This window comes from Camelina sativa, chromosome 12, assembly GCF_030686135.1.
Source record: "Camelina sativa cultivar CO46 ecotype springtype chromosome 12, ASM3068613v1".
In the NCBI taxonomy this organism is placed as follows: Eukaryota; Viridiplantae; Streptophyta; class Magnoliopsida; order Brassicales; family Brassicaceae; genus Camelina; species Camelina sativa.
In genome coordinates this window covers 8,766,920-8,792,680 of record NC_141891.1, presented here as the reverse complement: position 1 = coordinate 8,792,680, position 25,761 = coordinate 8,766,920, and the positions used below count along the sequence as shown (strand labels likewise).

Sequence of the window (25,761 nt, the reverse complement as noted above, 5' to 3'; positions counted from 1 at the left end):
ATAAATTCTGTAAAAAACACTCATAACATACAAATTTATTATATATAAGCAAACAGAATTTATAGTCACAAAAGATTATTAATAACATAACAACAACAAAAATTATTACAAAAATTTACATCAAATTAAAAGTTCAGCCTGCGGTCCGCAGGTTAATACCTAGTATTGGATTAAGTCATTAAACATATACACTAATTTGTTTGCTAATGTTTATTAGTTGTTGTTTTCTTCTCTAATAATGGAACCAATGACATTATGCCACGTTGGCGATCAATGCTTACACATAATATGGACTTGAAATCCGATTAGTACAAAAGCCAATCTTGTTTTAGTTTCTTGTTGATATCCGCCGACTCCATTAGATTGAAAAAAACTCGTATAAAAGTCTCAGAGAAGTGCTTTAGCGGACGAGTTGACTCGTTCGTTTTGTTCTTTGTTCAGAAAGACTCTCTGATAGCTTCGACCTCGCTCTCCGTTCATCTTCTTCTTCGTTTCTCTCATCTCTTCTAGATTTTGACTTCATAATAATCGGTAAAGCTTCCTCTTCTCTGGGATTTTTCCTCTATTTTTCTTGACGAGTTCCGATATTTTTTAGTTTTTGATTCTTCGTCTTTGATCAATTGAATTGTCTAAATTAGGGTTTATCGCTAGCTTCTCATGGTTTCGTTGAATGTAGTCTTATCGTGATTTATTATGACTCGTTAGCTGTGTTCTTTTGCGGATTTATTGTAATTTCATTTGTAGATTAGGGTTCCATGGACTCAGTTTCATCCTATGTCTTCGATTTTTTTTCATTCTCTTGTGATAGCATTTTGTGTATACGGCGTTTTGTTTGATTTGCGCAAATGTTTTTTTAAAGAAAAGTGTACAATTTCTTACATGTTGTATAAATGTTTTGGTGTTTTTCGTTTTAAGAATTTGCTTTGTTTTTGTGCAGATGGAGACTCAAGTTCCACCTATCTCGGAGGTCATTGCCCTTACTGAGAAGAAAGTCGCCATGGCTTTAGGTATTGTTATATTTATGATACAAACTCCCATAGCTTCTATTATGTTTCCCTCGTGTTGTTTGATTGCTTATTAAGATATCTATATTATCTTGTCTTAGATGATATCATCAAGTTGTCAAAGAGAAAAAATAATGTGAATAGGGGCAAGAAATCAAGGAGGGAAAAGGTAATAATACCCTTCCTATAGGTTGTGTCTTGGATTACATGCTTCTTGTTTTTACCAAGACTTCAATGTCATTTATCTGGTCGTTGCTGTGCAGAAGAAAACCCAAAACTCTAATGGTGCTGCGAGAAATGATACTTCTAAAGTGTCTAAGTATGTGAACTCACTTTCTTCCGTTAGACAGGTTAGCTTTTTAGCCTTCTCCTCTGTTGTCCTGGCTCCTTTGTCTATCATTTGGATATTGGTTTTCCTTTGTTAGGATTTTACTTCTGACTTATCCCATAATTTTCAGGGTGCTGTTGCCAAGAGAAGGTCCAATTTCAAGGGAAATCTGTTTCCTTCAACAACAAACATGGCTCATAAAGCCGCTGCTGCTACTCCACTTGATGTCCGTGGTAGAGCTTTTCATGGTGGAAGGATGACTAGTGCGAATCAGTCAAGGTCTTGAATGCTGGATAATTCTCTGACCTGTTTCTTAATCTGGAGTCCTTTTGTATCTTCGATTGTTTCTGATCCAAGGGGCTTCTATCTAAGCTCCTGGTCACTAGATGGTCGTCAGTTTAATGACTGCATAATTATAGAGATTTATGTAGTTGAGTTTATGATGGTTCTTGGGGGAGTCAGTTCACAATTTTGGATTGGAGATTTGAGCTACGGTGTTTGTCTCAAGAGTTGGTTGGCCTTTGATATGACCTTGGGTGGTTAGGGTGTGGTTAGGTCGAGCATAAAGTTTTTGCTTTTGCTTGAAGTTGGTGTTTTTACTGTCAGATTAACAAGTCGATCAATATGATACCGTGCTGGGCCTTTGATATAACCTCATTGGATCCATGAAACTCCTTTGCATTCATATCAGCTGCCTAGGTGTTATGTTTGATCTTCTTGCTGCATCCTGAAGATTATAGCCTAGCTCTCTGAGGTTGTGACACTGTATTGGTAGAAACCTGTTACTGGGAAAAATATGAAGTCAGACCTCCAGATCTTCATCAGTGTATATATTAGCTGTTTCTTGGTTGCACATGGGGTCGTCTCTTGAGCTCTCTTCTCATAGTCTTTTATATAAGCTGCTTTTACGGGACAAAGGACTTTTGTTGGTGAGTTGATTTGGGAAAAGAGCTGCAGTTTTTCTGTGTAGTTACTGCGGGTTTGGAGTTTTGTCAGTGTCTGGGCGCCTCTAGGACTGGGAAGTGAAGTGTTGCATAATCTTTTTGTTACGTGGATAGTTGGATTTCGCCTTAGATAATTGATCCTTCTATGTATGAAGAGATCCAGCTTTTATTGTTAACAACTCGATAACAGATCATTTCATCTGTTGGTGCCAGTTACCGTCTGCACTTCAAGTTTCTGATGTTCTTAAAGGTTGTCTCTGTATGTCTTTTCGGTTCCTTAGCAATTCCTTTTTGAATTTTGTGCAGGCGTATTGCTCCACCAGTTCAAAATAGATCTGTACAGGCTAGAGTCAACGCAAAGGTAACTTATTCATGATTATCCGTTAGATTGCATTAGACTAGCTTAGTAGATTCTTACAGTCTCTTCCTCAGAATTTTATTCTTGTTTTTCATATCTTTATGGGAGGGACCCGAATATGTGCATTAGCCTTCTGCATCCATAGCTTTATCTGCCTGTCGATGGTAGGGAGTATGTAAAAGGTTTATGGATTGATTGAATGTGATAGAAGCTTGATCTGATAAATATGCATGGTGTGTGAATAATGAGCCTGATTATTGTGACTCGTATATCCAAGAGCATTGTACTGAATGTTTGGAGGGCTAATAACAATAAATTTCTTATCTGCAGAGGCATGAGGTAGATCAGAAAGTAGAAAACAGAGAATGGAAGAGTAAGACACTGGACTCTCGGTTCGCAAGCATGAAAGAGCAGAGAAAGATGATTAACAAGTACGGCGCTACAGTTCAAATTCCAAGATTGCCACCATGGGCTAGAGTCGGAAGATTTCCCCACTGAGAAAACCACAAAGATTTTATGGATCGTTCCAGTTTAGATTGTGGCTTTTGGGTTTTAAGCAATGTAATTCTTTTGTGAATCTATGACTTGTTAGGATCTGACAATTCCATCTAAGAAAATAATAAGAAGTGAAATCTTGGGTTTTCATTCGTTACTTGCATTTCTGTTAAATTACATGTTATACCCCCTACGTGAGTGAGTACCTCTCCTCGAAAAAGCTTGAATTAAAGGTTCCCAGTTTCATTCGCGTGTGCGTGACTCACATCCATGTCCTTCTACCCTATATGTTAGACGGTTAGTAATGCAGGGGAACCATTTCACCTTAGAACTTTTGCTCTAATAAATTTGTAACGTGCTACTCATCAGGTTGGGGGTGTAGCTCATATGGTAGAGCGCTCGCTTCGCATGCGAGAGGCACGGGGTTCGATTCCCCGCACCTCCACTATTTTTTGGTAATTCTGCATTTTCCGTTACTTTGTATTTATATGCCTCAGTTGATTCAGGCGAAAGAAACTGGGAGCTTTTTCTCTCGTTCCGTTTTGTCATATGACTAGTTTCCACTTTTCTTTCTTTCGAAGATGTAATTTGTTTACTAAAGGAAAACAATAAATTATGATTTAAGTATGTATGGCCTATTCCAAAAACTGAACCAAATAAAATCTCTGAAGATTTGATTGTGTCAAAGTTAAACTGTTAATCACACATTTAAAGTATATGGTCCCGGGCCCTAAGTAGCAAGTACCATCGAGAAGCGGCTAAAGACTTTCGACCTAACTCCATTAAATAATTTTATCATCAAGGGATCATATTAATGGCCCAAAAAGACTACAAACTGACTCTTTTGTGTGACCTAATCAATTTTGATAACTGGTAGTTAGTTAACCTCATGTTTCTAATCGTTTTCATATTACCGACATAAAATTTATGCATATGTTGTTTCAGTGTGGGGACTGCTTCAAACACAATAAATAATAAAGAAATTTGGCAATCATCTAGTATATAAATGGTAGTTCGTTTTTCCTGTGATTCCACGTTATTAATCTATGCTTTACTTCAGATTAATAAAAAAAAATGACGTAAACCGCTGTATTCGATGAATTAACTTTGAAGATTTTTAACTCGCAAAGTGGTAGTCCTCGTGTGATTTGACTTTTTAGCCTTACTCTAAGCAATTTTTTTAAGTTGACCAAGCGGAGCTGGGAAAGTGAACCACACAAAGCAAAAACTTCTCAAAACGGATTATTGTTAGTTGCTTGACTTATCCCGAGTAACTATATTACTAAGTCTATCTAAAATCTACACTCTGTCAATTGATATTACACGAGAAGTGTAAGGAAACAATAAAACTGAAAACAAAGAAACAGAAAAGATAAGAATATCATACATTTCATGGCCGACTCAAGAGTCACGGAAAGTTCTTGGAGAAGTTTATATCAACGGTGCTACCAATCTTAATATGATATCTTCCTAAACTAAAATATTACTATAATTGTTTCAAAATATATTATTTGTTCAACTTTTTGTTAAGAAAAATAAATAAAACACAATCTTCGAATGCTAGCATACTCAAAAAATATTCTCAAACCTCGTGACCCCGAATTTTTTGGGAAAATATATATATCCACATTCGTTTGTTAACTTCTTAAAATGAAACCAATAAATATCATCAAGAAACCAAAAAACAAAAAAGAGTAACTATATCCTATAATAAAATACACATTTCCAAAAAAAATAAAAACGTAAAAGGGTAATAAAGACAATTCAGAACAATCCGGTAATATTCGCACCCAAACCAAATCATGCCACGTAGGAAAAAGTTTCTTCTTCCTGCTCTCTCTCTTTCTCTCTAGAAGAAACGTAGAATTCAGAAAGTGAATTATATATTTACAGTCAAACCCCAAAACCGCTTCTCTCCTATAAATACAAAAACCCCTTTTATTTATCTCCTTCGTTCGATCCCAAAAAAAACCAAACGCTCTTTCAAAGTTTTTAGTTACATAACTCTGCGAGTTAGTATTCTTATTCATTTTGTTCCGTTAACGATGGCGAAGAACATTCTGGTCACCGGCGGCGCTGGATACATCGGAAGTCATACGGTGCTACAACTGCTCAACGATGGTTACTCCGCCGTCGTTGTTGACAATTACGACAATTCCTCCGCTGCTTCTCTCCAACGCGTCAAGAAACTCGCCGGCGAAAACGGAAACCGCCTCTCCTTCCACCAGGTTCCGTTTCCTTCTCTCTCAGCTCGACCAATAATGATGATGGTGTTTGGTTCCAGGGTTCTTGTTAAATTTTAATTCTGTACACCATGTGGCTTAATTACTTTGTGTGTACTGTTATAATTCCAGAATAAAGTATTGATTGAATTGATGCTGCCATGTGAGATGGATAATTTAATACTATTATATTATCCTTTAAATGCTTTACTAATAATTTATATATTGACATGGTTGATCTGTCTGGAATTTGTGATATGTTCTTTGGGGGAAGGTGAATCATAATTTTTTTATTCATTTGCTGAAATCAGAATCTCTTGGGTCAATTTGGTCTCTTATTTTTTTCGATTTGTTTACCTGCAGGTGGATCTCAGAGATAGGTCTGCGCTTGAGAAGATTTTCTCAGAAACAAAGTAAATATAACAAAAAAAAACTTTTCTTTTTATGACTAAAAAAATGATTTAGACTGTTGTAATAATTGGGGGAGGAGGATATAGAAGTTTGACGGAAACGTGGGAATTATTATAGGTTTGATGCAGTGATACACTTTGCTGGACTAAAAGCAGTAGGTGAGAGTGTGGAGAAGCCTTTGCTCTATTATAATAACAATCTTGTTGGCACTATTACCCTTTTGGAGGTTATGTCTCAATACGGCTGCAAAAACGTATATTCTCTCTTCTTCCTCTCTGTTTTTTTTTTACTCACCCACATGCATTCCTTTTTCTGAGTTTTTGTCTTGTTTGATCTCATGATTGCTCTGTTTTTTCCAGCTTGTGTTTTCGTCATCAGCTACTGTTTATGGCTGGCCTAAAGAGGTTCCTTGCACTGAGGAGTCTCCTATTTCTGCCACTAACCCATATGGCCGTACTAAGGTAGTCATTTTTATCCCTGAGTATTTTACCATAACCCCGCCTTGTGGTGGTGGTAGTGATCAGGAAATATGAATTTGACTGACAGACTCTTTGCTTGTGTGCTATGTAAGCTTTTTATCGAGGAAATTTGCCGGGATGTACATGGTTCTGACCCTGAATGGAAGATCATATTGCTTAGATACTTCAACCCTGTTGGTGCACATCCTAGTGGTTACATTGGTGAAGATCCTCTTGGAGTTCCCAACAATCTCATGCCTTATGTCCAACAAGTTGCAGTTGGCCGGAGACCTCACCTTACTGTCTTTGGAACCGACTACAATACTAAGGACGGTACAGGGGTATGTATATATCTTATGATGTTCTTCCATAGACAAGAAACCATTTTGACAAATCAACATTACAATCTCATGTACTCTATTGGCATGTGGGGAGAATTATGATTTTATCTCACACACATATATATATATATATATATATATATATCTGTCTTTCAGGTAAGAGATTACATTCATGTCATGGACTTAGCTGATGGACATATAGCCGCTCTGCGTAAGCTAGATGATCTCAAAATCAGTAAGGATTATCTTGAAAACTCTAATTCTGTTTCTCCTCTCATCATGATTTCTCATTGGAACTAAGCTTAATTCTTGGAAATGGTCAGGTTGTGAGGTATACAATCTTGGAACGGGTAATGGAACATCTGTTCTAGAAATGGTCGCTGCCTTTGAAAAGGCATCCGGAAAGGTAAACAACGATTGGTTTGTTTAGTAGCTCAATGCTCTAATCAGTTTAGCTGTTATTGGGCCTTTAGTCTCCAAATTGCGATCATTTGATTTGAAAATTTTGATTGTATCCAATCAGAAAATCCCGTTGGTGATGGCTGGACGACGTCCTGGAGATGCTGAAGTTGTTTACGCCTCGACGGAAAAGGCAGAACGTGAACTAAATTGGAAGTAAGCTTTTTCATTTTTTTTCAACATAATAGAAGAGTTGGAACTTGAAAGAAATGACAATTTAACAGTTAATAATAGGAATGCCCACATTAAAATGAATGTATCAATCTCTCAGTTAAATTTTTTACCATTGAGATGGGTTGAATATTAGAAACAGTCACAGCATTTTAGTATAATGATTTTGTATTTACGCAGTTTGTTTGTTTTGGTATGGTATGAATGAATGCAGGGCTAAGTATGGGATAGAGGAGATGTGTAGGGATCTATGGAATTGGGCAAGCAATAACCCTTACGGCTACAATTCCTCCTCCAATGGCTCCTCCTCATAATTCTCCTTTTTTATTTGATTTTCATGTTGCATTTTTTTCTTAGTTATTCTTATTAACACATGAAAAAGAGAGGCTGACAAGTACCTAAACTTTAGAAGAAAGTGGGAAAGATTCGTGTACCATTAATTTATAATAGAAGCTCTTGATATTTTATTAAATCGTCAGTTCATACACTTTGCAACCGTTGAAACATTGTTACATTATATATACACTAAATAACGCAGACTAAAACTTACAAAACTTCAATTAAGAATAATTAAAACGCTAGTAGTAATATACATATTTTTAGATTTTATCTTGTAATTTTTTAATATTGAATATAAACCTCTCATATTCTATTTTGAATTCCATCTCTCCCTTTATAAAAGAGTTTTTAAATTTCTTTTTTTTCTTTCTATTCTATAAGTTTTTCTCAAATTTCTATGCACACTTTTTATTAATTTAACAATTTATGGCTATTTGAATTCTCCAATATATTTTCTATTAACTTTTAGAATATTTGTTTAAGTTTAGCTTTTCTATTTTACGTTTAAGATATAGTTTTGAAGGATACGGTTTAGTAGTTGAAGTTTAGAATTTAGTCATTTATACATAAAAATGAGTATTTTGAAAATGGACAATATAAAAAATATTTTTGAAGATGGTCTGAACAAAATAAGTCAAAAGACTAAAAAAGGTTAAAAAAGTTTTTAAAAAAAAAACGCAATAAACACAACTTCATAAACGCGACCTCAACTATCAGAGTATCAATGATCAGTAGTCACTGTCTAGGCCGATCGTACATCTCCCAAAAATATATAGGTATATAGTATGGATGTCTTTCCTCCCACAGATTTGTTCTTAATTATGTGTATAACCGTGTAATAAAATTCATAAACCAAATAGTAAGACATTTTTATAATTGTATATTTTTCTATATAATTTTTTTGCCCAAAAATAAGATTATAATACAATTTATAAACTAGTGAATATGTTTTTAAGTTGATATTAAATTTAGAGTTTTGATGGTTAAAATATTTTGGTGAGATAATGTATGCATTTAATCTAACTATGATACTCCATACGTTTCACAAATAGAATTCTAAAGTTATTTGTATGTTTTAAAATAAGTGTCGTTTTAGATTGTTAATATATAACTAGATACTAACCTGCGGAAAACCGCGGACCGAACTTTTTTTGATGAAAATTTGTAATAATTTATTTTGTTATTATGTTATTTATAATGGTTTGTGATTAAAAATTTGGTTTGCTTATATTAAAATTTTTGTATTTTAAAAATGTTTATTGAAAACCTGTCAATAAAATTTTAAACATTTGCATGTAATGAATAAAATTGTTTAAACATTTGTCAATTAAACGCAATTCTTGCTATAGTTGTGAAGTAAGTAAAAAGATATAACTAACATGTAAAAAGAGCAATTAAATATAGCTAGTGAATTTCTGAAAAACCTCTTTGAATAACTACTTTCAAACATTGAATATATTTAAATCTCAACTTAATTTTATTTTCCTAAAGAACGGTATGGATAAAAGAAAAAATATAACTTTTTTAATAGATAATATCTTATATCTTTTATTTTTTCATTAATTAATGTTTAAAATCTAAGCCGTTAAACGGAACGGTTATATATTTTATTTGATTAGATTTTTGATAAAAAATTTTAACCCGTGCTGGAATTATTTTTTGATAAAATTTGTGGTTATATATTTATTCGATTAGATTTTTAGAATCTTAGCTGTTAATTTTTTTTAAGTACGAATTAGTTCTGATTCTAATAGATTTTTTTTTTACTTTTCTACAATTTATTTTATTTATGTGTCCCCAATTTTCGTTTTTAGTTAATTATATTTATTTAATTAATTAATTAATTAAATTAATTAATCTTAATTAAGTTTTTCTAATGGCAATTGAACGTAACTTTTTACACATTTAAAGTTAGTTTCATATTTGTATTTCCCAATTAATATAGTAGGATTTGGTATAAATATTCTAGTTTAACCTCAAATCCATAAAAGAATATCAAGATCAATTGAAATTTTAAAGATATAACAATTTTTTTAAATATTGAAAATTATAAAAATGAGAGATATGCCTTAGATCTGGCATGCCTTAAGCGTGAGAGAGATGGCACTAATTTTTCTTCTCCTCACAAAATTAGAACCAAAATTTCTTCATAAAATTTGTTTCTTGGATTCCTTTTATACTTAAGAATAAACTATTTTTTTCTTTTTGTGCATTTAAGAATAAACTTTTTTCTTTTTACTACAAATCTAGTGATATATAATAATTATTAAAAATACTGAAATAGGAGAAAAAAACAAGTTGACAAAAACTAAGCAAAACATAAGTAAAACCTATGCAAATTTAAGAAACAAAAAGCATAACTGTATTGATTATAGCCTTCACGGCGCCTAAGCGTCCACAGAATCCGTTTTTTAGAACATAAGTACATAACCAAGTTACTTTTATTTATTTCTTAATAAAATTAAAGACCACTTCATGTATAGAGAGTATTCTAGTTATATTATATATACGTAAAGAGTTTAATATATAATTTTCCCTATTAAAACTAAGAAACGAAAGTTACTAAACATACGTGGGTGCCAGAAAGAAACAACCAGTAATAATGCTCCCTGAAAATAAACATAACATTCGTTAAGAAAAATAATTTTCGTAAATATCACCAGTGATCACCATTGTGAGCCGAACATGGTAGAGATCCATAGTCCTTGTTAGCTTTTTCAGTAGTGGAAGATCCTTGAGGCTGTTAGATCTAGGCCGTGAAGAAGAGATAAGAAGAGTGAAGAATGAGGAGAGATTATGGAGAGAAGAGATAAGAACGAGGAGAGATTGTTATGGTTTTCTACTAGACGCGTCAAAGAGCTCAAGAGTATGTGTACTACTAGACGCGTCAAGGAGCTCAGAAATAAAAAAAATCGTAAATATCAAACAAGTAACTATTAGACGCATGCAGTGGCGGATCCAAGGCAATATTTGGTATGAGACACTTAAATAATACTATAGTTAATGAATATACTTTTTTGTTTATGTTAAAGTATATATTTTGCATTTTTGAATATATTCTAATGTATGAACTATGAAGTGCAAAAAATGAGCCAAACTTTTTGAAAGTATTGTTTATATTGGTTTATGATTATACTTAATTAGATACATACTTAATTTATTAATTAGGAAATACACAATTACAAACTTATAATTCATTATAAAATATAAATATTTGTAATATATTTAAAATCATTTATCTTATCATATCACACAAATTTAAAACCAAAAAATAATAAATTAACTACAAAAGAGATAATATTTTTTTGATAGTTTATTACTTATATATTTTTTAAAATTAAGATGTATGACTACTTTGTAATAAAAGAAATATGAATAAAGTGAAAATAGAAATAATTGCATATAGTTTTATTTGAGAAAAAATTGGATAAGAAAATGCCATAGGTAAACAAAAGCCTCCAACAAATATAAAACTGACCAAAAGAAAAACAAAAATATATATAAGAAGTGCTAATTGAGAATCAAACTCAGGACCTAATACTAATAATTGGGAACAATTACCAACTGAGCTAAAGATTCTACTGAGTAAATGTCAATAGCAGAACTTTAAAAAAGAGTATAGGACACGTGCCCCACCTCTTTATGATGTAGATCCGCCTCTGGACGTATGTGTACCTATGGTCACCAGTGTGAGCCGAACATGGTTATAGCTTCAACTTTTTAGTTTTTCTATAATGGATCGAGCACACTTATAGTGATATTGTTCTAAATCAAAATTTTAAGGTACACAAGAAAGTCTATAAGTTGAAATTATATTTGAATGATAACTACGGTGGTTCAAAGTTAAAACAACTCGATGCTTTCAAGGTTTTAAATAACAATAATTCCAGGAAAAAAAATTAATCTAGTATGAGATAGTCAACAGATGGGCTGAGCAGAATAAAGCTGGTAGGAATAGCCGGATTCTTTTCCTACGGAAGATCGATCACCTGTCGATTGTCATATTGTCATAATCGGTTGAAGAAAGTATATATGTATTATATAATACGATTTACAATATTCTATAAACTCACCATGTGATCAAACAGATAGTCTCTGTCTCGCCGCAATAACCATCTGTGTCCATGGGTAATACACAGCGTACACAACTACTTGGACTAGTCCAAGTAATGTGCATATCCCAAAGGAAATCTGCAAAACAAAAAAAAATATAAGTTTAAATCAACTCACATTTTTTTTCGAGAATCCGATATATATTTATGTAAATCACGTATTGGAATAAAATACTTACAAACATAATAGGATCCAGGGGTAGAAATGAGATGACGCTACAAACTATAGCATATGCGAACATCGCAAACGCTACCGAGAAAGACATGTGTTCGACGCTCTTGGTCTTCACAACCCTCATCTGCATTTTATCATCATTTACCTTACTAATGTAAAAACAATTGTTTTTGAAATATATATATTAAACTTAGAACTTCACTTACCACAACAGATATGGGAGGGACATACATGATGATGTTGTATACGCAACAAACATCACCAATCACCAATCGCTGAAATCCTCTAGAATCTACTAGCGTAAAGATCAAGATTGCAAATGCAACCACAAACAAGACCTCAACTATCATAACTGCAATGATCAGTCGTCGCTGTCTAGGCTGGTCGCAATATCTGATATATACGAGTAGATACATTGCCATAATGGTCACTCCTACTGCATTAGTAACAAGGGTAGGAGTGCCAAAAGGATGCACTACTGGTAATCCATAAACAATCCATACCATACATCTCCCAAAAGTAGCTATGTATAGTATGGATGTCCTCTCCCCCACAGATTGGTTCCTAACTATGTGTACAACCGTCGGCCTATTATTAAAATTCATAAACCAAATTAGTAAGATGTTAATATAATTGCATATTTTCCTATTTAAAACTTTGCCAAAAATAGGATAATGTATAATACAATTTCTTAACTCTTGAATAAGTTTTTTAATTAATATTAGATTTAGAGTCTTGATGATTTCAATACTTTCGTGGAATAATAATGTATGCATTTAATATAATTATAATACTTCATTTTTTTCACAACTAGTGTCATTTTAGGATTATTTGTATATTTCAAAATAAATGTTGTTTTAGATTTTCAATGTATAGTTTGGTATAAGTTTTCTAATTTAACCTCAGTTCCAAAAAAGAATATCAAAATCAATTTAAATTTTAACGATATAAATTCTTTTTACATATATTTTATTAATTTATATGAAAAATGTCAAAAATATTTTCTTCTATTTACTAAGATGTTACCTACTTCCTCCTCAAATGGTGGGTTCTTTAAACTTTGATTTATACAATATATAGTCAGATATAGATATACGTTGGCCTCAAACTCATATGTTATAGTTATATTTACGATAGCTTCACAATAATGTCTATTTGAATATTTAATACAGGGAATTGAACCGTGGTGCCAAAGGAGGGGAGCAAGATGCCTCAAAACTATATTTTTATTACTACTATTCACAAAAACCAAAACTTACGTTATTATTAAGTACTAGGTTTTGAAGCCACGCTACGCGTGGGTGTATTTGATATATTTTGATGAACTTATATATGATTGATGACCTTTGATGAAATATTATTTTATAAAAATTTTAATTAGTATTAAGGAAAAAAAAATAAATTTCAGATACACAAGTTTGAAAAATATAAAAATAAGTTGTGTTATAAAATCAAATCTGATCAAAAAAATCATGAATCTAACTCGACGTCCCCGTGAGACGGATCAAACTGGTGACCTCACATATCATAAACCATTTCTGCACCAGAAAAACGAAACAATTTTATAATCATAAATTTATCTCGTTTTCATATTTAATTGATTGCTACCACCTATGTTTTCATGTTTTTTTATTCAATGTTTTCTTATTTTTCATATTCGTTCTTGTCATTTTTATTGTCAAATTTTATGATAATTTTCATCGTTACTTTTACCGTCAGGTTCTTCGTTATACTCTTCTTCTTCTTCTTCTTTGTCAACTTCTTTACATTCTTCCACTGAAAAACCTTTTTTAGACTACCACACAACTTATTAACCCATAAAACTCCAAGACCAAAATCATTTGTTTTCTCATTAAATTTGTGCAATTCATAAAGACCAGAATAGTCAACACATGCACCCAATTATTGATAATTTCATTTATATACTTATTCGGTTTTAGATCCACATATATTGAAACTTCTCAAAGCAAAATCCTTGTACATATTTCTTTTATTTATATAGATTTTACTTTTTTTTTTCTAAAACATCTTAATAATATAGATTACTACTATATTTCCATAAATGTTAATTAGTTAAATATCTAATTCTTATTGGTTATTTTAAATCCTATATGGACACCTTTAGGAGTTTATAGCTTCAATTTTTTATTAATATAGATATAATATTTTAAAATTTCTATGGAGGATAAGTAATTGTAATATTTTAAAATATTCTGTAAATTTTAAATATTTTTAAATATAGATTTTACTTTTACTTTTTTTTTCTAAAACATCTTAATAATATAGATTACTACTATATTTCCATAAATGTTAATTAGTTAAATATCTAATTCTTATTGGTTGTTTTAAATCATATATGGACACCTTTAGGAGTTTATAGCTTCAACTTTTTATTAGTATAGATATAATATTTCAAATTTCTATGGAGGATATGCAATTGTAATATTTTAAAATATTCTGTGAAGTTTAAATATTTTTGATATTTGAACCTTTTAAAAGTTTCAATATTTATAATATTTTAAACTTTTAAAATTTATAAATTATAATTCTCTTAAACCTTTTAAAAGCTAAGAAAATTTTAAAATTTATAAATTATAATATTTTGAAACCTTTCTAAAGCTAAGACATTTAGAAAATTCAATATTTATAATATTTTAAAATTTTAAAAGCTTTTGAAATATAATATTTGAACCTTTTAAAAAATTTCAATATTTATAATATTTTAAATTATTAAAATTTAAAAAATTATAATATTTAAAATCTTTTTAAAAGTTTCAATATCTATAATATTTAAACTTTTAAAATTTTAAAATATTAAAAAAAATTTGAAACTTTTTAAAGTTTTAATTTGATCAAAAAAAAATTTGGATCAAACCGAATAAAATTTTTAAACTTGGACACCTGATAAATCAAGCTTTCATGTTCATTCGTTGTTGGAAGTATATTAATTTTATTTATACTGGTTATGAACCATTGTTTAAAAAACTTCTAGCCGATGTGGGACGTTTATACATAGTTCTTTATTTTCATAAATTTAAAATTCTGGAAATTTAGAAAATGTTAATGAATGACATGTCAAACACTGATAGGTTGTTTAAAATAATTCTTAATATAGAAAATTCTGGAAATTTAAAAAATGTTAATTAGTGACATGTTAAATCCTTATTGGATGTTTAAAATCCTAGGTGGACAGTCTTAGAAGCTTATAGCTCCTACTTTTATTTAGTATAATTAACAGAAAGAAATAAAAACATTTCACTTTTTAAAACTTTTCACTAAAGCCCACTTTTCCTTGAAAAACTTTTAAATTGCTCTTTTACATATTGGGCCTAAGCCTAATTAGCCCAAATTCTAAGGGTTATTTTTCCTGGTAGCCAAATTCTCTATACTTACTTTGGCATCGAAATAAGATTTTTGATAGAGAAAAGTCAACCGTAACTTCTCTTTCTTTTTGACAGTTTAAAACTCATTACCAGGTCACTTTTATTTTATTTTCTTAATAAAAGGACCACTTCATTTATAGAATACTCTAGTTATATACTTAGAGTAACCCCAATGGGGGATATATCTTTGGGCCTCTTAAGATTGTTTATTGATATATTTTGTAGCTTGAGTAGGTTAAGAACTTTGTGATTGTTAATTAAAAGTTTACCCCCAATGGTGGGTTCTTAGTATGAGTCTCTTAATTTTTTTTTTTTTTGAAATGAAATTATTGCATTTGAGATATATGTTTATAAATTTTGATTAGTATAAATTTTTATTGCATTTGACTAAAAGTTTTGATTAGTATAAATGTTTAAACATTTCAGATTTTAAAAGAAAGGGAAATTATTGCATTTTATAAATTTTTAAACATAGAAAACATAAAAACATATTAACAATTAGCAATTAGACAACATGTCATCAATTAGCTTGTTGTTTGGCATTTACAAGATGTCAAAAAAAAAATAAGAGAAAAGATGCAATTTACAGTTTTGTTTGCTTTCAAACCAAACAATAACCATCAAAGACTCAAACAAATTTCTACTTGGAGAATGTGTGGACATCTCAAAGCTAATATTGCAGCAGGATGTGAAGATGTCTTCAGAAAGCTTCTCTCTTGGTATCATCTTAGCAAGTTCTTCGATCTGCATTTTCCCAAAACCAAAACCAGACAAAGACCAGAGTTAGTACAATGGTGAAATAGACAATATGGAACAAGATGTAAGGAAAATACATGCAATCGCCTTCTTCGTCTCTTCAGTTACCACAGGAGGTTGTTCAACTTGTTGTTGTTGTTGTTGTTCCACTCTCTTGTTCTGATCCTCAACGAGGACAAGCTTAGAGGCATCCTTAACACCAGCAGCTTGCAATTGCTCAGGATCGTCTCTCTCAACTCCCCTGAACAAGATCTTGACTTCACTAGATTCCAATCCAGTTTTCTGAACAATAGCTTTCTTCACATCTCCTGTCTGTTATCTTAACTACACATAACACAACGAATTTCAACAAAAACTAGATTTAGCAAGAAATTTTGTAATTAAACTAGATTTAACAATAGCTTTGGTGATCAAAATTTACGAGCCATGTTCTCAAACAAATATTTACGAGCCATGTTCTCAAACTGATAAGGCTCTTCGGGCAAAGACAATGGAGGCTACACAATGCTTCTCAAATGAAATTGAACAAAACAAGAGATCAAACTACAAAATCCAGTTTACAAGTAAACTCAGACCAAATTAGATAAGAGTGATATCAAAACAACAGATTCAGAATCCTGCTAAGTTCAATCAAAATGCTTCTTAACTTCAAATGGAAACAGATTCAGAATCCTATCAACAAGCTTATCAAGGATTATAATGTTTTAGCCTATCTATTGCATCTCTGAAATTGAGAGTTCTCAGTTTGGGATTTAGCCAATTGCGAAAAGAACAAACATGAAACACCTTCAAGCCACCATCACCAAACCCAATTCGAAAATTCAAAACTTGATCACACAAACACCAATAAAAACAGAGAATCATATGCATGACAATCCAATGTTTCCAAACAATTTACACCAAAAACAAAGAAAAGATTCGAATGAGGAGATTAGAAATCGAAAAACTCACCGGAATCAAAAAGCCGAGAAGGGAAATCCCCGAATTTAATCTCCTCCGAGTTCAATCGAGAGAGAGAGAGAGAGAGAGAGAGAGAGGAAGAGAAAGGAAAAAATCAATCGATCATCAAAAATATCCTCCGACCCCAACATCTTCGCGACTTGGATCGAGAGAGAGAGAGACAGAGAGAGGGAGAGGGAGAGGAAGAGGAAGAAAAAATCGATCGAACATAAAAAAAAAAAATTTCTTCCGTTAATCTGTTTGGCCAAGGAATACGTGACACGTATGGTCTCTTATTCTATAAACGAGTATACTAAATAAGAGGCTTCTTCTATTTCTTTTATTTTTCTGATTTATTTGTTTGCTTCTTTTCAACAACAACCCCTCTTAAAAACTCCCGTTGGGGATAACCTTAGGATTTTATGAAATGAAATATCAAAATCTAATTTTTCACTAGTATATAAATTTCCTATTAAAACTAGGAAACGAAAGAGCAATTTCAAAGTCTTATCATGAAGGTTACGTGGGTGGTCTTTTATTAAAAAAAAAAAAAGAAAAAAAATATACTTACGTGGGTGCCAAAAAGATACGGCCAGCAATAATGTTCCCTGAAAAAAATTCAACATTCGAAAATTATTTTTTTATTAAAGAGTTTTGGTATATATAAAAAGAAGTAAATCTGTAAATGCATGGGTAGGGTGCCAATAATCACCAATGCGAGCCGAACCTCGTAGACGTCCATAGTCCCCAAGACCCCTGTATAAACCAAAAACACAAAAACAAGAAAAACCATTAAATTGTAAAAAGTAGGGCCCCAAAGGGTTTTGAAAATTTTACAACAAAAATATATTTTCAAATAGGCCCCCAAAAATATTTAGCTTTACGAAAAAGGTCTCAAATATCTAGATTTTATAATAACCCCGAAACATTTTTTTGTTGCTTTGGCCCCCAAATTTTCAGGGAAAGAAAATCATGGACTTTGTTTTTTTGTTTTTTTGCTTTTTTTTTTTAAAAAAGGATTTTCTATTTTAAACATAAGAAGAAAAGAAAATACAACAGCCTGCTTGGCTTTTAGTGTTTGTTTGCCATTAAGGCCCAACCCAGTAAAAAAACACAAGAGCAATAATTATAGATCAAACGATTGAACGAGAAGATAACTTCGGAGTTTTTGACTATGAGATATATACAGTGCCGTGCCTCATGTATATTAATTAAAAAGGACATTTGCCCAAGACCACATAATATAAAAAAATTGTAAGGCCACATGTATCTTTTTAAGTTAGCTTATGTATTTAGTTTGAAAATATATTTACGCTTTTTATTTTAAAAATCTATAATATTTTATTTGTGTTTAATTCTTCTTATTTCATATTTCATAATCTTTTACTTGCATTATTAAAGTATTATATAATTTATTAAATATTTGAAGGAAAATGAAAAACTACATAAAGGTTAAAAACTTGTATTAAAAATTTATACGAAAAGATATTATTAATTAACTAACAAAATGTTAATATAAATAACAAATAAAATAGACTCTCAAATATCATGTCATCTATTTTTTATTGTCACATTAGCATTTTGTTAGTGTGGTTGCAAATTTTCAACTTTCATGTGGTTTTTCAATTTTACTTTTAAACATCTAATACATTATAAAACACATACGTAAAAATATTTTACTTATATTTTGCATATGTTTTGCTTAGTTTTTGTTAATATCTATTCAATATTTCAAAGAACCAAAAAATGACTAATTTACTGCCATATATAAACAATCACACCTACAATTTAAATTTATATAAAATTTAATGTAAACTATACTCAATGTATCAAGCAATCAGATAATTTATATATATGTAGATGATTTTTTCATAGTCACAAAATAATATAAAAATATAAACAATTAAAAATACATATCATCTACGTTTCTGATGGGTAACCATCTAGTATATATATATATATCATTTTTAACTTATTTCTAACCCAAAATAAAATCAATTTTTTTGCCCTAAACCTATATGAACCTAAGCACGGCACTGGATATATAGTATCGTTTCCGGATGAAACAAGTGAAAGTGATAAACGGAGTCGAGTAGTGAAAGATGAGATCAAGTACCGCCAAATGATGACTATGAGATTGTGCACTGCCAGTTAGGGTTTGAAGGTGGTTTAGGGTGTCTTCCCAAGAACGAATCGGATGGAGATTGCAGCTTGCTGCAACATACGACCAGATATGGACCAGGAAAATTGGCAATCAAAAATAAAAGAGATGGTCACGACTTTCTGGAAGAGAGCCACAAAGAAGGCAGTTTGGATTTGTACTTCAGTTTTTGTTTTAGTTCTGTTTGTTCCCAAATCTCTTGGAGAATATTCTTCTTCTTCTAAAGAGAGAATGGTCGCCGATAATGTTTTTCATAAAATAAAAAACCCTAATAGAGAACGACTGTTTGAATAAAATTACATAAGTTGCATATGTGAAAATAAAACATGTGTATGTCTGTTTTTTTTTTCGCAAATCAAATATATTATATCATAAAGATTTTTACATGATACATGAATCACTCATATACAACCAATGACACAAATAAAGGAAATTGAACACAATTTCGATGAATGAGTGGAAGTGACCCTGCTTTCCAGCGAAAGCCTTGCAGGCTAACAGATAAAATCTGTTAAGTCCCTCTTTCACATACTCGTAATTGGCTATCACCATAGATGAAACTCCAAAATGCTTCTCGCATTACTTTTAAGGAAAAAATTGAATTGTTGCTTGAAGTGATTCTGATTCTAGTTTTTTGAAACTCAATACAAAATGCTGGAAACGCCTAACGCATCGATGTCGATTAGTGGCCATAATTTTTCTTTCAATAGAAACAGAGTTTTCGGACCAAGGGAACGAGAGAACATCACCATCATACTCACTAGCCGCCATTGTCCTTCCCAGCACGACCACTTGTTTTAGATTATACCAAAGGAAAATTCCATGAACAAAACGATGAACTCTTTCTGGTAGAAGGCATGCTTCCACCCAAGGAAATTTGTCACCATCATCATCATCAAAAAATTTCTTCTCCTTAATTTTAAAACCATATACTCCACAGCCCATACAAGCAATCGATAAGATGAAATACTCCAAACATGGTAATGAGAATACATCACCATCAGAAAATGTCAACACCACAAGAAGTCCGTTGACATGTTCAATACAAGAGTACTCAACACAAAATCCAGGGATAAAACTTAAACCCAAATCAATTGGAGAAATATACCATGTTCGATCTTTGGTTTTGTTTCCGTCAAGTGGTTTGATTCCTCCCTTGATTCCAGGATCAAAAACCCAAGTGAAACCTCCATACCCTCGGGTAAGAGGATAAACACCGGTTAATAACCGGAAAAAACACCGGCGATGAGAGAAATCACCGGAAACAAACTTTCTACATGGAAGGACATCATGATTCCTCCGAATCGACATTACAAGGGAAGAGCGACATCGTAGAAGCGGTGATTTTGTCATATCTAGTCAAGGCCTCTGGTAAAATTGATCCGTAAACCAAACCAGAGATGTATCCCATAAAGAGATAGGATTCTTAATTGGAAACGAAAGCCTCAATCCCTTACACAACATCATCATATGAAGACAAAGAGCGTGTGTTTGATAGCCATGATTTGCCATTAATAAGAACATAAAACCAGCGAAAAATAAATTACAAAGATTCAAACCAACAGAAAAAAGGGAAACGACGATGGCCGACGCCGGCCAGAAACAGGGAAGAAAAACAAACGGTTGCCTTTTCCTCGTTGATATCGCTCACGAGAGAAAAAAGAATAATGTGTATGTCTGCTTTTATTCTAAAAATGCACACTTGCATGTGTATAGCTAAAAGAGGAAAGAAGTTTCAATATAGCTATCAATATCATTAAATGTTCATACAGTAATACTAATACATTTAAGAAAGGAAAAAATTAACGAAAGAGTTTAATTACAACGGTTTAGTAAAAAATTAAAATGTTGTAAGCTTTATTTGATGATTCACTCGTTATTATAAAAGCTGTATGTTCAGTAACTATTTCACTTGTACATTATTCTTCAAATTTTTACTGATAAATATGTTGGGAATGTCCTGAAATCACTTGTACTTACTCTTCTATAGTCAAGATTTGAAAGTCGTATAATATTAGATGATTATAATGTTTTGCTAGAAACCTCTTATAATCAATGGCTTTAGAAGTTCATTACTAATATTATGCGATCCTACAGGGTCACATACCTAAGCAGATTGGATTAATGTTACGTTGGGTTGTTTATTAATATATATATATGATATACATACTTGTGCACTTGAAATAAAGTATTAATACAATACATATATGTATATTCAATATGCATATAATCAGGGCCGGCTCAACTTTTTTTAGGACCTGGTGCCCAATTTTTATTTTTTTCCCCAAAACTAAGGTTATAGTTGCAAAATTTCAAACTTTACAATTCTAAATTACAAAATGTCTAAAATATAGGGCCTAAAACCTTGAAGAAAAAAATTAAAAATTCAGGAGACATGGTGCAAAAGCACCTCTTGCACTGGGTCAACGCCGGCCCTGCATATAATAATGTTATGTATATATGCACGTGAAATAAAAGGCAAAAGATGACTTCTATTATTCTCGAGGGATTAGTCATGTGATTGGGCTTTAGCCCATTAATAAACTTAGGTCAAACGTATTAATATTGATATATAGTATCGCTTGAAGGTTAAGTATTATTGGAGCAGCCGAACCCTAAACGTATAAGACAAAATAGTTTGTCATACTTTGAGATCTGATCTCTACGGCACTAGCATCCCGCTTGATCCAGTCTGTGTGCGTGTGGATACCAGTAGAGGCACAACGTTTGGAGTGCTTTACAACTTTAGTTTAATTTAGTTCATCTTCCGCTGCAAACTATCCAGGTATATTCATAATCTTATGACATAGTTTTGATTCAATATTTACATGAATCCTGGCAATTGAATTTATGACTAGTTTATAAATTGTTATAAACCGGTATAAATTCTAACAGTGGTATCAGAGCCTACGTGTATAATTTTGAATTAAACCTAATTTACTGTTCATATTTGATATGCAAAGTAATTTTGTTTTGTTTGTTAAATTTGATTATCATGTTTGATGAATTAATAATCGATACATGCACAGATATAAAGTTGTTTACGTTGCATGTATTATTAAGATAAATTAATAATCGATACATGTAGCTAGAGATGTAAAGTTGTTTACATTGCATGTATTATTATACAACACATAATAGTTATGAATATAATATAGTTAAAGAACAACACGTATCCGACAATACATGTCTGTTTGTTTTTATATCATCAATATGAGAGACTTATGATATGTTTCATCACGTCTCTTGTAAGGCATAATAGTTATGCATATATGATGATACATATATATAACTAGTTAATCTTAAATAAAATATATTGGATATATTTTGTTATAGCATCATGTTTTCTTTGAATAGCATGTATATTATGTTTGATTGATGAATACGTATAATATATATATGATAGAAACTTTATGTCCAATTGAGTGGATTCATATTTTATAATGAAAGTCATTATAAAATACATTGATCGGAGCTGTAGTTTCTAAATATTAAAATTTATGTTCTAATTTGATTAGAGCTATTGAAATTTAATTAAGATTAAGTTTTCAAATAATTAATAATTTAATATGATTAAAATATTTAATAGTATAACTTAAACAAAACTTAATTGTTCTTGTTTATCATTCGTTATCAAGTGGTTTGTATGTTCGGTGAACACAGAGACTTGGTAAATTAAAATTCCACTAATCTTAATTTGATTAAAATAATTAGTTTGATTAAATCATCTTAATATGATTAAGAACGATTGACAAATTAATAATTATACATATTAGATATGTATTAGTTGTATATCATTTATATTTTTATATATCAGATATAAAATTTAGATAAAATATAAATTCAATAATTAATAATTTTAATTTGATCAAAATAATTAGATTGTTTATAATTCTATCAACTACATATAAGATATGTATTAGTTATATTTTATTTATATTGGATATAAATTTTAAATATAAGATTGAGTTGTAAAATTAATTCCTCAATTAATATCAAGTATTTTTGATGTCTTCCCAATCTTGTCAACTGTCAAGCCTCGTTTCATTGTGTGATAGGTCTACCAAGTAGAGTGTCCACGATTACATGAGTAAGACATATGGTAATGGTTACCATTTGATTAAAAGATTGGTTTACTTGACTAAGCTATCAAAACGGTTTTGGGCTTAGAGGCATATGTTGGACAAGACATAAGATGTTATCTAACAACCAAGAATTATATCGGATATAATTAGCAAGGATGTTGCTTACCCAAATAACTAATTATTCAGGCGATGAGCCAAAGCTCACTTGAATTTTAGTAAAATAAAGATCTTGGAACACTATACTCTTTTGAGGAAAATTTTGGTTAGAGTATAGTATGAGTTTTCTTAATTGTTGAGATTTCTCAAATTTTATGAACATCATTTTAACATCTGTTATTCTTTTGATAAAGAGATGTCAAACCCTCACAGTTCTTTTTCACTTCGATCCGTCCTTGAGAAGGAAAAGTTGAATGGATCAAATTTCCTTGAGTGGTATCGAAATTTGAGAATTGTTCTCAAACAAGAGAAAAAGGAATATGTCCTTGAAAAGGAATTGCCGCTTGAGAAGCCTAAGGCAAATCATCCACATGCTGAGAGAAATGCTTATGATAAGCATGTCAGTGATAGGGTTGATGTGTGTTGTCTTATGTTGGCTACCATGAACTCGGACTTGCAAAAGCAATATGAGAACGTGGAGTCGCCGATTGAGATAATCAATGGCCTGAAAGGGATGTTTCAGGAGCAAGCACGAACAGAGAGGTATAACACTGTTAAGACTCTCCTTGGTTGCAAGCTACCAGCAGAGAGTCCAGTTAGTCCACATGTCATTAAGATGATGGGTTATATTGATAACCTGGCTAAACTGGATTCCCCTATCAGCCAAGAGTTGGCTACTGATATCATCTTGCAGTCATTGCCGTCAAGTTATGATCAATTCATTTTGAACTACAATATGAATAGTTTGACAAAGACTTTGACTGAGCTGCATGGAATGCTCAAAACTGCTGAACAAAACATCAGAAAGGACACTCCACATGTCCTCATGGTGCAAGGGGGCAACAAGTTTAAGAAACATGTTAAGAACAAAGGAAAGGGTAAGATGAGCGGGATTGAGAATCCTAGTGCGTCTGACCCATCTCCAAAGTTCAAGGCTGGTCCCTCTGGTGATGACAAATGTCATTATTGTAATGGCTCTGGGCATTGGAAGAGAAACTGTGCGAAATATTTGGAAGATCTGAAGAAGAAGAAGACTTCTTCTCCAGGTATCTATGTTATAGAAGTAAAAGTTGCTACTTTCATTTCTACTTCTTGGATATTGGATACCGGCTGTGGTACTCATATTTATGTTAATATGCAGGGCCTAAGCAACAGTATAACTTTGGAGAAAGGACAAGTGGACCTACGTGTTGGGAATGGAGCAAGAGTTGCTACATTAGCAGTAGGAATATTTCATTTGTTTTTACCTTCTGGCATGGTTTTAGAACTTAATAATTACTACTATGTATCTGCTGTGAGCAGAGATATTATTTCTATTTCTTGTTTGGATTTAGAAAATTTTCATTTTTCGATTAAAGATAAGTGTTGTTTATTTGATCGTGGTGATATTTTATGGTAGTGATCCATTAGAGAATGGGCTTTATGTTCTGAATCAAAGTGTGCCTATCTATAACATTAGGATTAAAAGATTTAAGCCTAACGACTTGAATCCTGATTTCCTTTGGCATTATCGTTTACACATTCAAAAGCTTCATAGTGATGGACTTTTGAATTCATTTGATTATGAATCATATAAAATAGATAAAATCTGTTAAGTGCTACTTCCTTTGATATCCTAAAGAGACCAAAGGTTATTTTTTTACAACCATACCGAGAACAAAGTGTTTGTTGCTCGAAAATGTGTCTTTTTAGAGAGAATTTCTTTCTAAGTTGAACAGTGGGAGTAGGGTACTCCACATGTTTAATATGCTATGTACTCATCCTGATGTGGCATTAGATTTCTAAAGATGTGATATCAATTCTAGTGGGAGAATTTTATATCATGTTATGATGTTCATGTTTACATACATTTGATGTATTTTCAATTAATGAAATTTGTTTCATTATTATTTGGTTATTGGATAATTAACTAATTGTCCCAAAATAATTTATTTTATCATTATAGGTCATCAAGTACGTGACTTGATCATGAAACCCTATAAAAGAAAGATAACATAAATTATTAAGGTCACTAGTCAAGGTTATTAAAATGGGACATTAATAACTATAAATGACTAGTATGTGAGGTGACTGATGACTAAGTTTCATAGAGTCATTGATATGTTGTAACATCCGCGAACCAATTTTTAAGGTTTTGGTGTGGGTGTCGATCGACACCCTTGGTGTATCGATCGACACCATGTTTTCTGGTTTGGTCCGGTTCGTTTTAATTGTTGTTTGGTTCGGTTTGGTTCAAGGAAAATCCCTAAATCGTGTTATAAATGGAGAAGCGACAAATTAAGGGTTTTAGGGTGTCTTGTCGCCGTTTTCAGAGATAGAGAGAGAGGAGAGAGCCTATTGTGGTGTGAAGGAGATTAAAGGAGAAAGATCAGAATCGTTAGGGTTTGGGAGGAAACAGTTTCGGCATATCAAATCGTTCTCAAAGGTAATGAAATTTGGTAGGTTTATTCCCAAGTCTTTCATC

The 25,761-nt window shown here is 31.7% G+C and overlaps 3 protein-coding genes, 2 long non-coding RNA genes, 1 other non-coding gene and 1 pseudogene across 9 annotated transcripts; 3 read left to right on the top strand and 4 right to left on the bottom strand.

The window, feature by feature from the left end:
- The first annotated feature begins 313 nt into the window (after positions 1-313).
- On the top strand, positions 314-3,279 carry LOC104731074 (uncharacterized). Of its 2 annotated transcripts, none has more exons than XM_010450337.3 (7): positions 314-531; positions 938-1,007; positions 1,106-1,173; positions 1,268-1,354; positions 1,463-1,611; positions 2,583-2,637; positions 2,965-3,279. In XM_010450337.3, the coding sequence occupies exons 2-7, from the start codon at positions 938-940 to the stop codon at positions 3,130-3,132; spliced, it is 597 nt and encodes a 198-aa protein (XP_010448639.1). In that variant the 5' UTR covers positions 314-531; the 3' UTR covers positions 3,133-3,279. The 2 variants fall into 2 exon arrangements, 1 of the variants encoding a protein (XP_010448639.1); XR_015575130.1 differs by having other exon boundaries at positions 326-531; positions 1,463-2,261.
- Positions 3,280-3,501: 222 nt separating this feature from the next.
- TRNAA-CGC (transfer RNA alanine (anticodon CGC)) lies at positions 3,502-3,574 on the top strand. Its single transcript has one exon. It is a non-coding gene; the product is annotated as a tRNA-Ala (tRNA).
- A 1,321-nt stretch (positions 3,575-4,895) lies between these two features.
- LOC104731073 (UDP-glucose 4-epimerase 2) lies at positions 4,896-7,663 on the top strand. The gene is made up of 9 exons (XM_010450336.3): positions 4,896-5,357; positions 5,715-5,764; positions 5,880-6,015; positions 6,122-6,223; positions 6,334-6,561; positions 6,718-6,796; positions 6,885-6,967; positions 7,085-7,176; positions 7,406-7,663. Exons 1-9 carry the CDS (start codon positions 5,175-5,177, stop codon positions 7,503-7,505), a joined length of 1,053 nt encoding a protein of 350 aa, XP_010448638.1. The 5' UTR covers positions 4,896-5,174; the 3' UTR covers positions 7,506-7,663.
- A 3,663-nt stretch (positions 7,664-11,326) lies between these two features.
- LOC109127917 (bidirectional sugar transporter SWEET7-like) lies at positions 11,327-12,312 on the bottom strand. The gene is made up of 4 exons (XM_019233513.2): positions 12,024-12,312; positions 11,822-11,941; positions 11,604-11,721; positions 11,327-11,519 (listed from the first exon to the last, which is right to left on the bottom strand). The coding sequence occupies exons 1-3, from the start codon at positions 12,237-12,239 to the stop codon at positions 11,611-11,613; spliced, it is 447 nt and encodes a 148-aa protein (XP_019089058.2). The 5' UTR covers positions 12,240-12,312; the 3' UTR covers positions 11,327-11,519; positions 11,604-11,610.
- Positions 12,313-13,177: 865 nt separating this feature from the next.
- On the bottom strand, positions 13,178-13,768 carry LOC147930291 (uncharacterized). The gene is made up of 2 exons (XR_015574388.1): positions 13,531-13,768; positions 13,178-13,355 (listed from the first exon to the last, which is right to left on the bottom strand). It is a non-coding gene; the product is annotated as an uncharacterized LOC147930291 (long non-coding RNA).
- Positions 13,769-15,705: 1,937 nt separating this feature from the next.
- On the bottom strand, positions 15,706-17,323 carry LOC104731071 (uncharacterized). Of its 2 annotated transcripts, none has more exons than XR_758553.3 (3): positions 16,908-17,323; positions 16,034-16,280; positions 15,706-15,944 (listed from the first exon to the last, which is right to left on the bottom strand). It is a non-coding gene; the product is annotated as an uncharacterized LOC104731071 (long non-coding RNA). The 2 variants fall into 2 exon arrangements; XR_015573802.1 differs by having other exon boundaries at positions 16,065-16,280; positions 16,908-17,258.
- Positions 17,324-19,327: 2,004 nt separating this feature from the next.
- On the bottom strand, positions 19,328-20,745 carry LOC104731070 (uncharacterized; annotated as a pseudogene). The gene has a single exon (XR_015573801.1). The product of XR_015573801.1 is annotated as an uncharacterized LOC104731070 (transcript).
- Positions 20,746-25,761: the final 5,016 nt, after the last annotated feature.

What these genes read in the sequence shown, in the direction of transcription:
- LOC104731074 (XM_010450337.3), top strand. Translation starts at nt 938, where the DNA reads ATGGAGACTCAAGTTCCACCTATCTCGGAGGTCATTGCCCTTACTGAG. An exon ending in AGAAATCAAGGAGGGAAAAG is followed by an intron (nt 1,174 to 1,267) that starts GTAATAATACCC and finishes GTTGCTGTGCAG; the next exon opens with AAGAAAACCCAAAACTCTAA. An exon ending in ACTAGTGCGAATCAGTCAAG is followed by an intron (nt 1,612 to 2,582) that starts GTCTTGAATGCT and finishes AATTTTGTGCAG; the next exon opens with GCGTATTGCTCCACCAGTTC.
- LOC104731073 (XM_010450336.3), top strand. Translation starts at nt 5,175, where the DNA reads ATGGCGAAGAACATTCTGGTCACCGGCGGCGCTGGATACATCGGAAGT. An exon ending in CTCAATACGGCTGCAAAAAC is followed by an intron (nt 6,016 to 6,121) that starts GTATATTCTCTC and finishes TGTTTTTTCCAG; the next exon opens with CTTGTGTTTTCGTCATCAGC. An exon ending in GCTAGATGATCTCAAAATCA is followed by an intron (nt 6,797 to 6,884) that starts GTAAGGATTATC and finishes GGAAATGGTCAG; the next exon opens with GTTGTGAGGTATACAATCTT.
- LOC109127917 (XM_019233513.2), bottom strand. Translation starts at nt 12,239, where the DNA reads ATGGCAATGTATCTACTCGTATATATCAGATATTGCGACCAGCCTAGA. An exon ending in TCCCTCCCATATCTGTTGTG is followed by an intron (nt 11,942 to 12,023) that starts GTAAGTGAAGTT and finishes GATAAAATGCAG; the next exon opens with ATGAGGGTTGTGAAGACCAA. An exon ending in CCCTGGATCCTATTATGTTT is followed by an intron (nt 11,722 to 11,821) that starts GTAAGTATTTTA and finishes TTTGTTTTGCAG; the next exon opens with ATTTCCTTTGGGATATGCAC.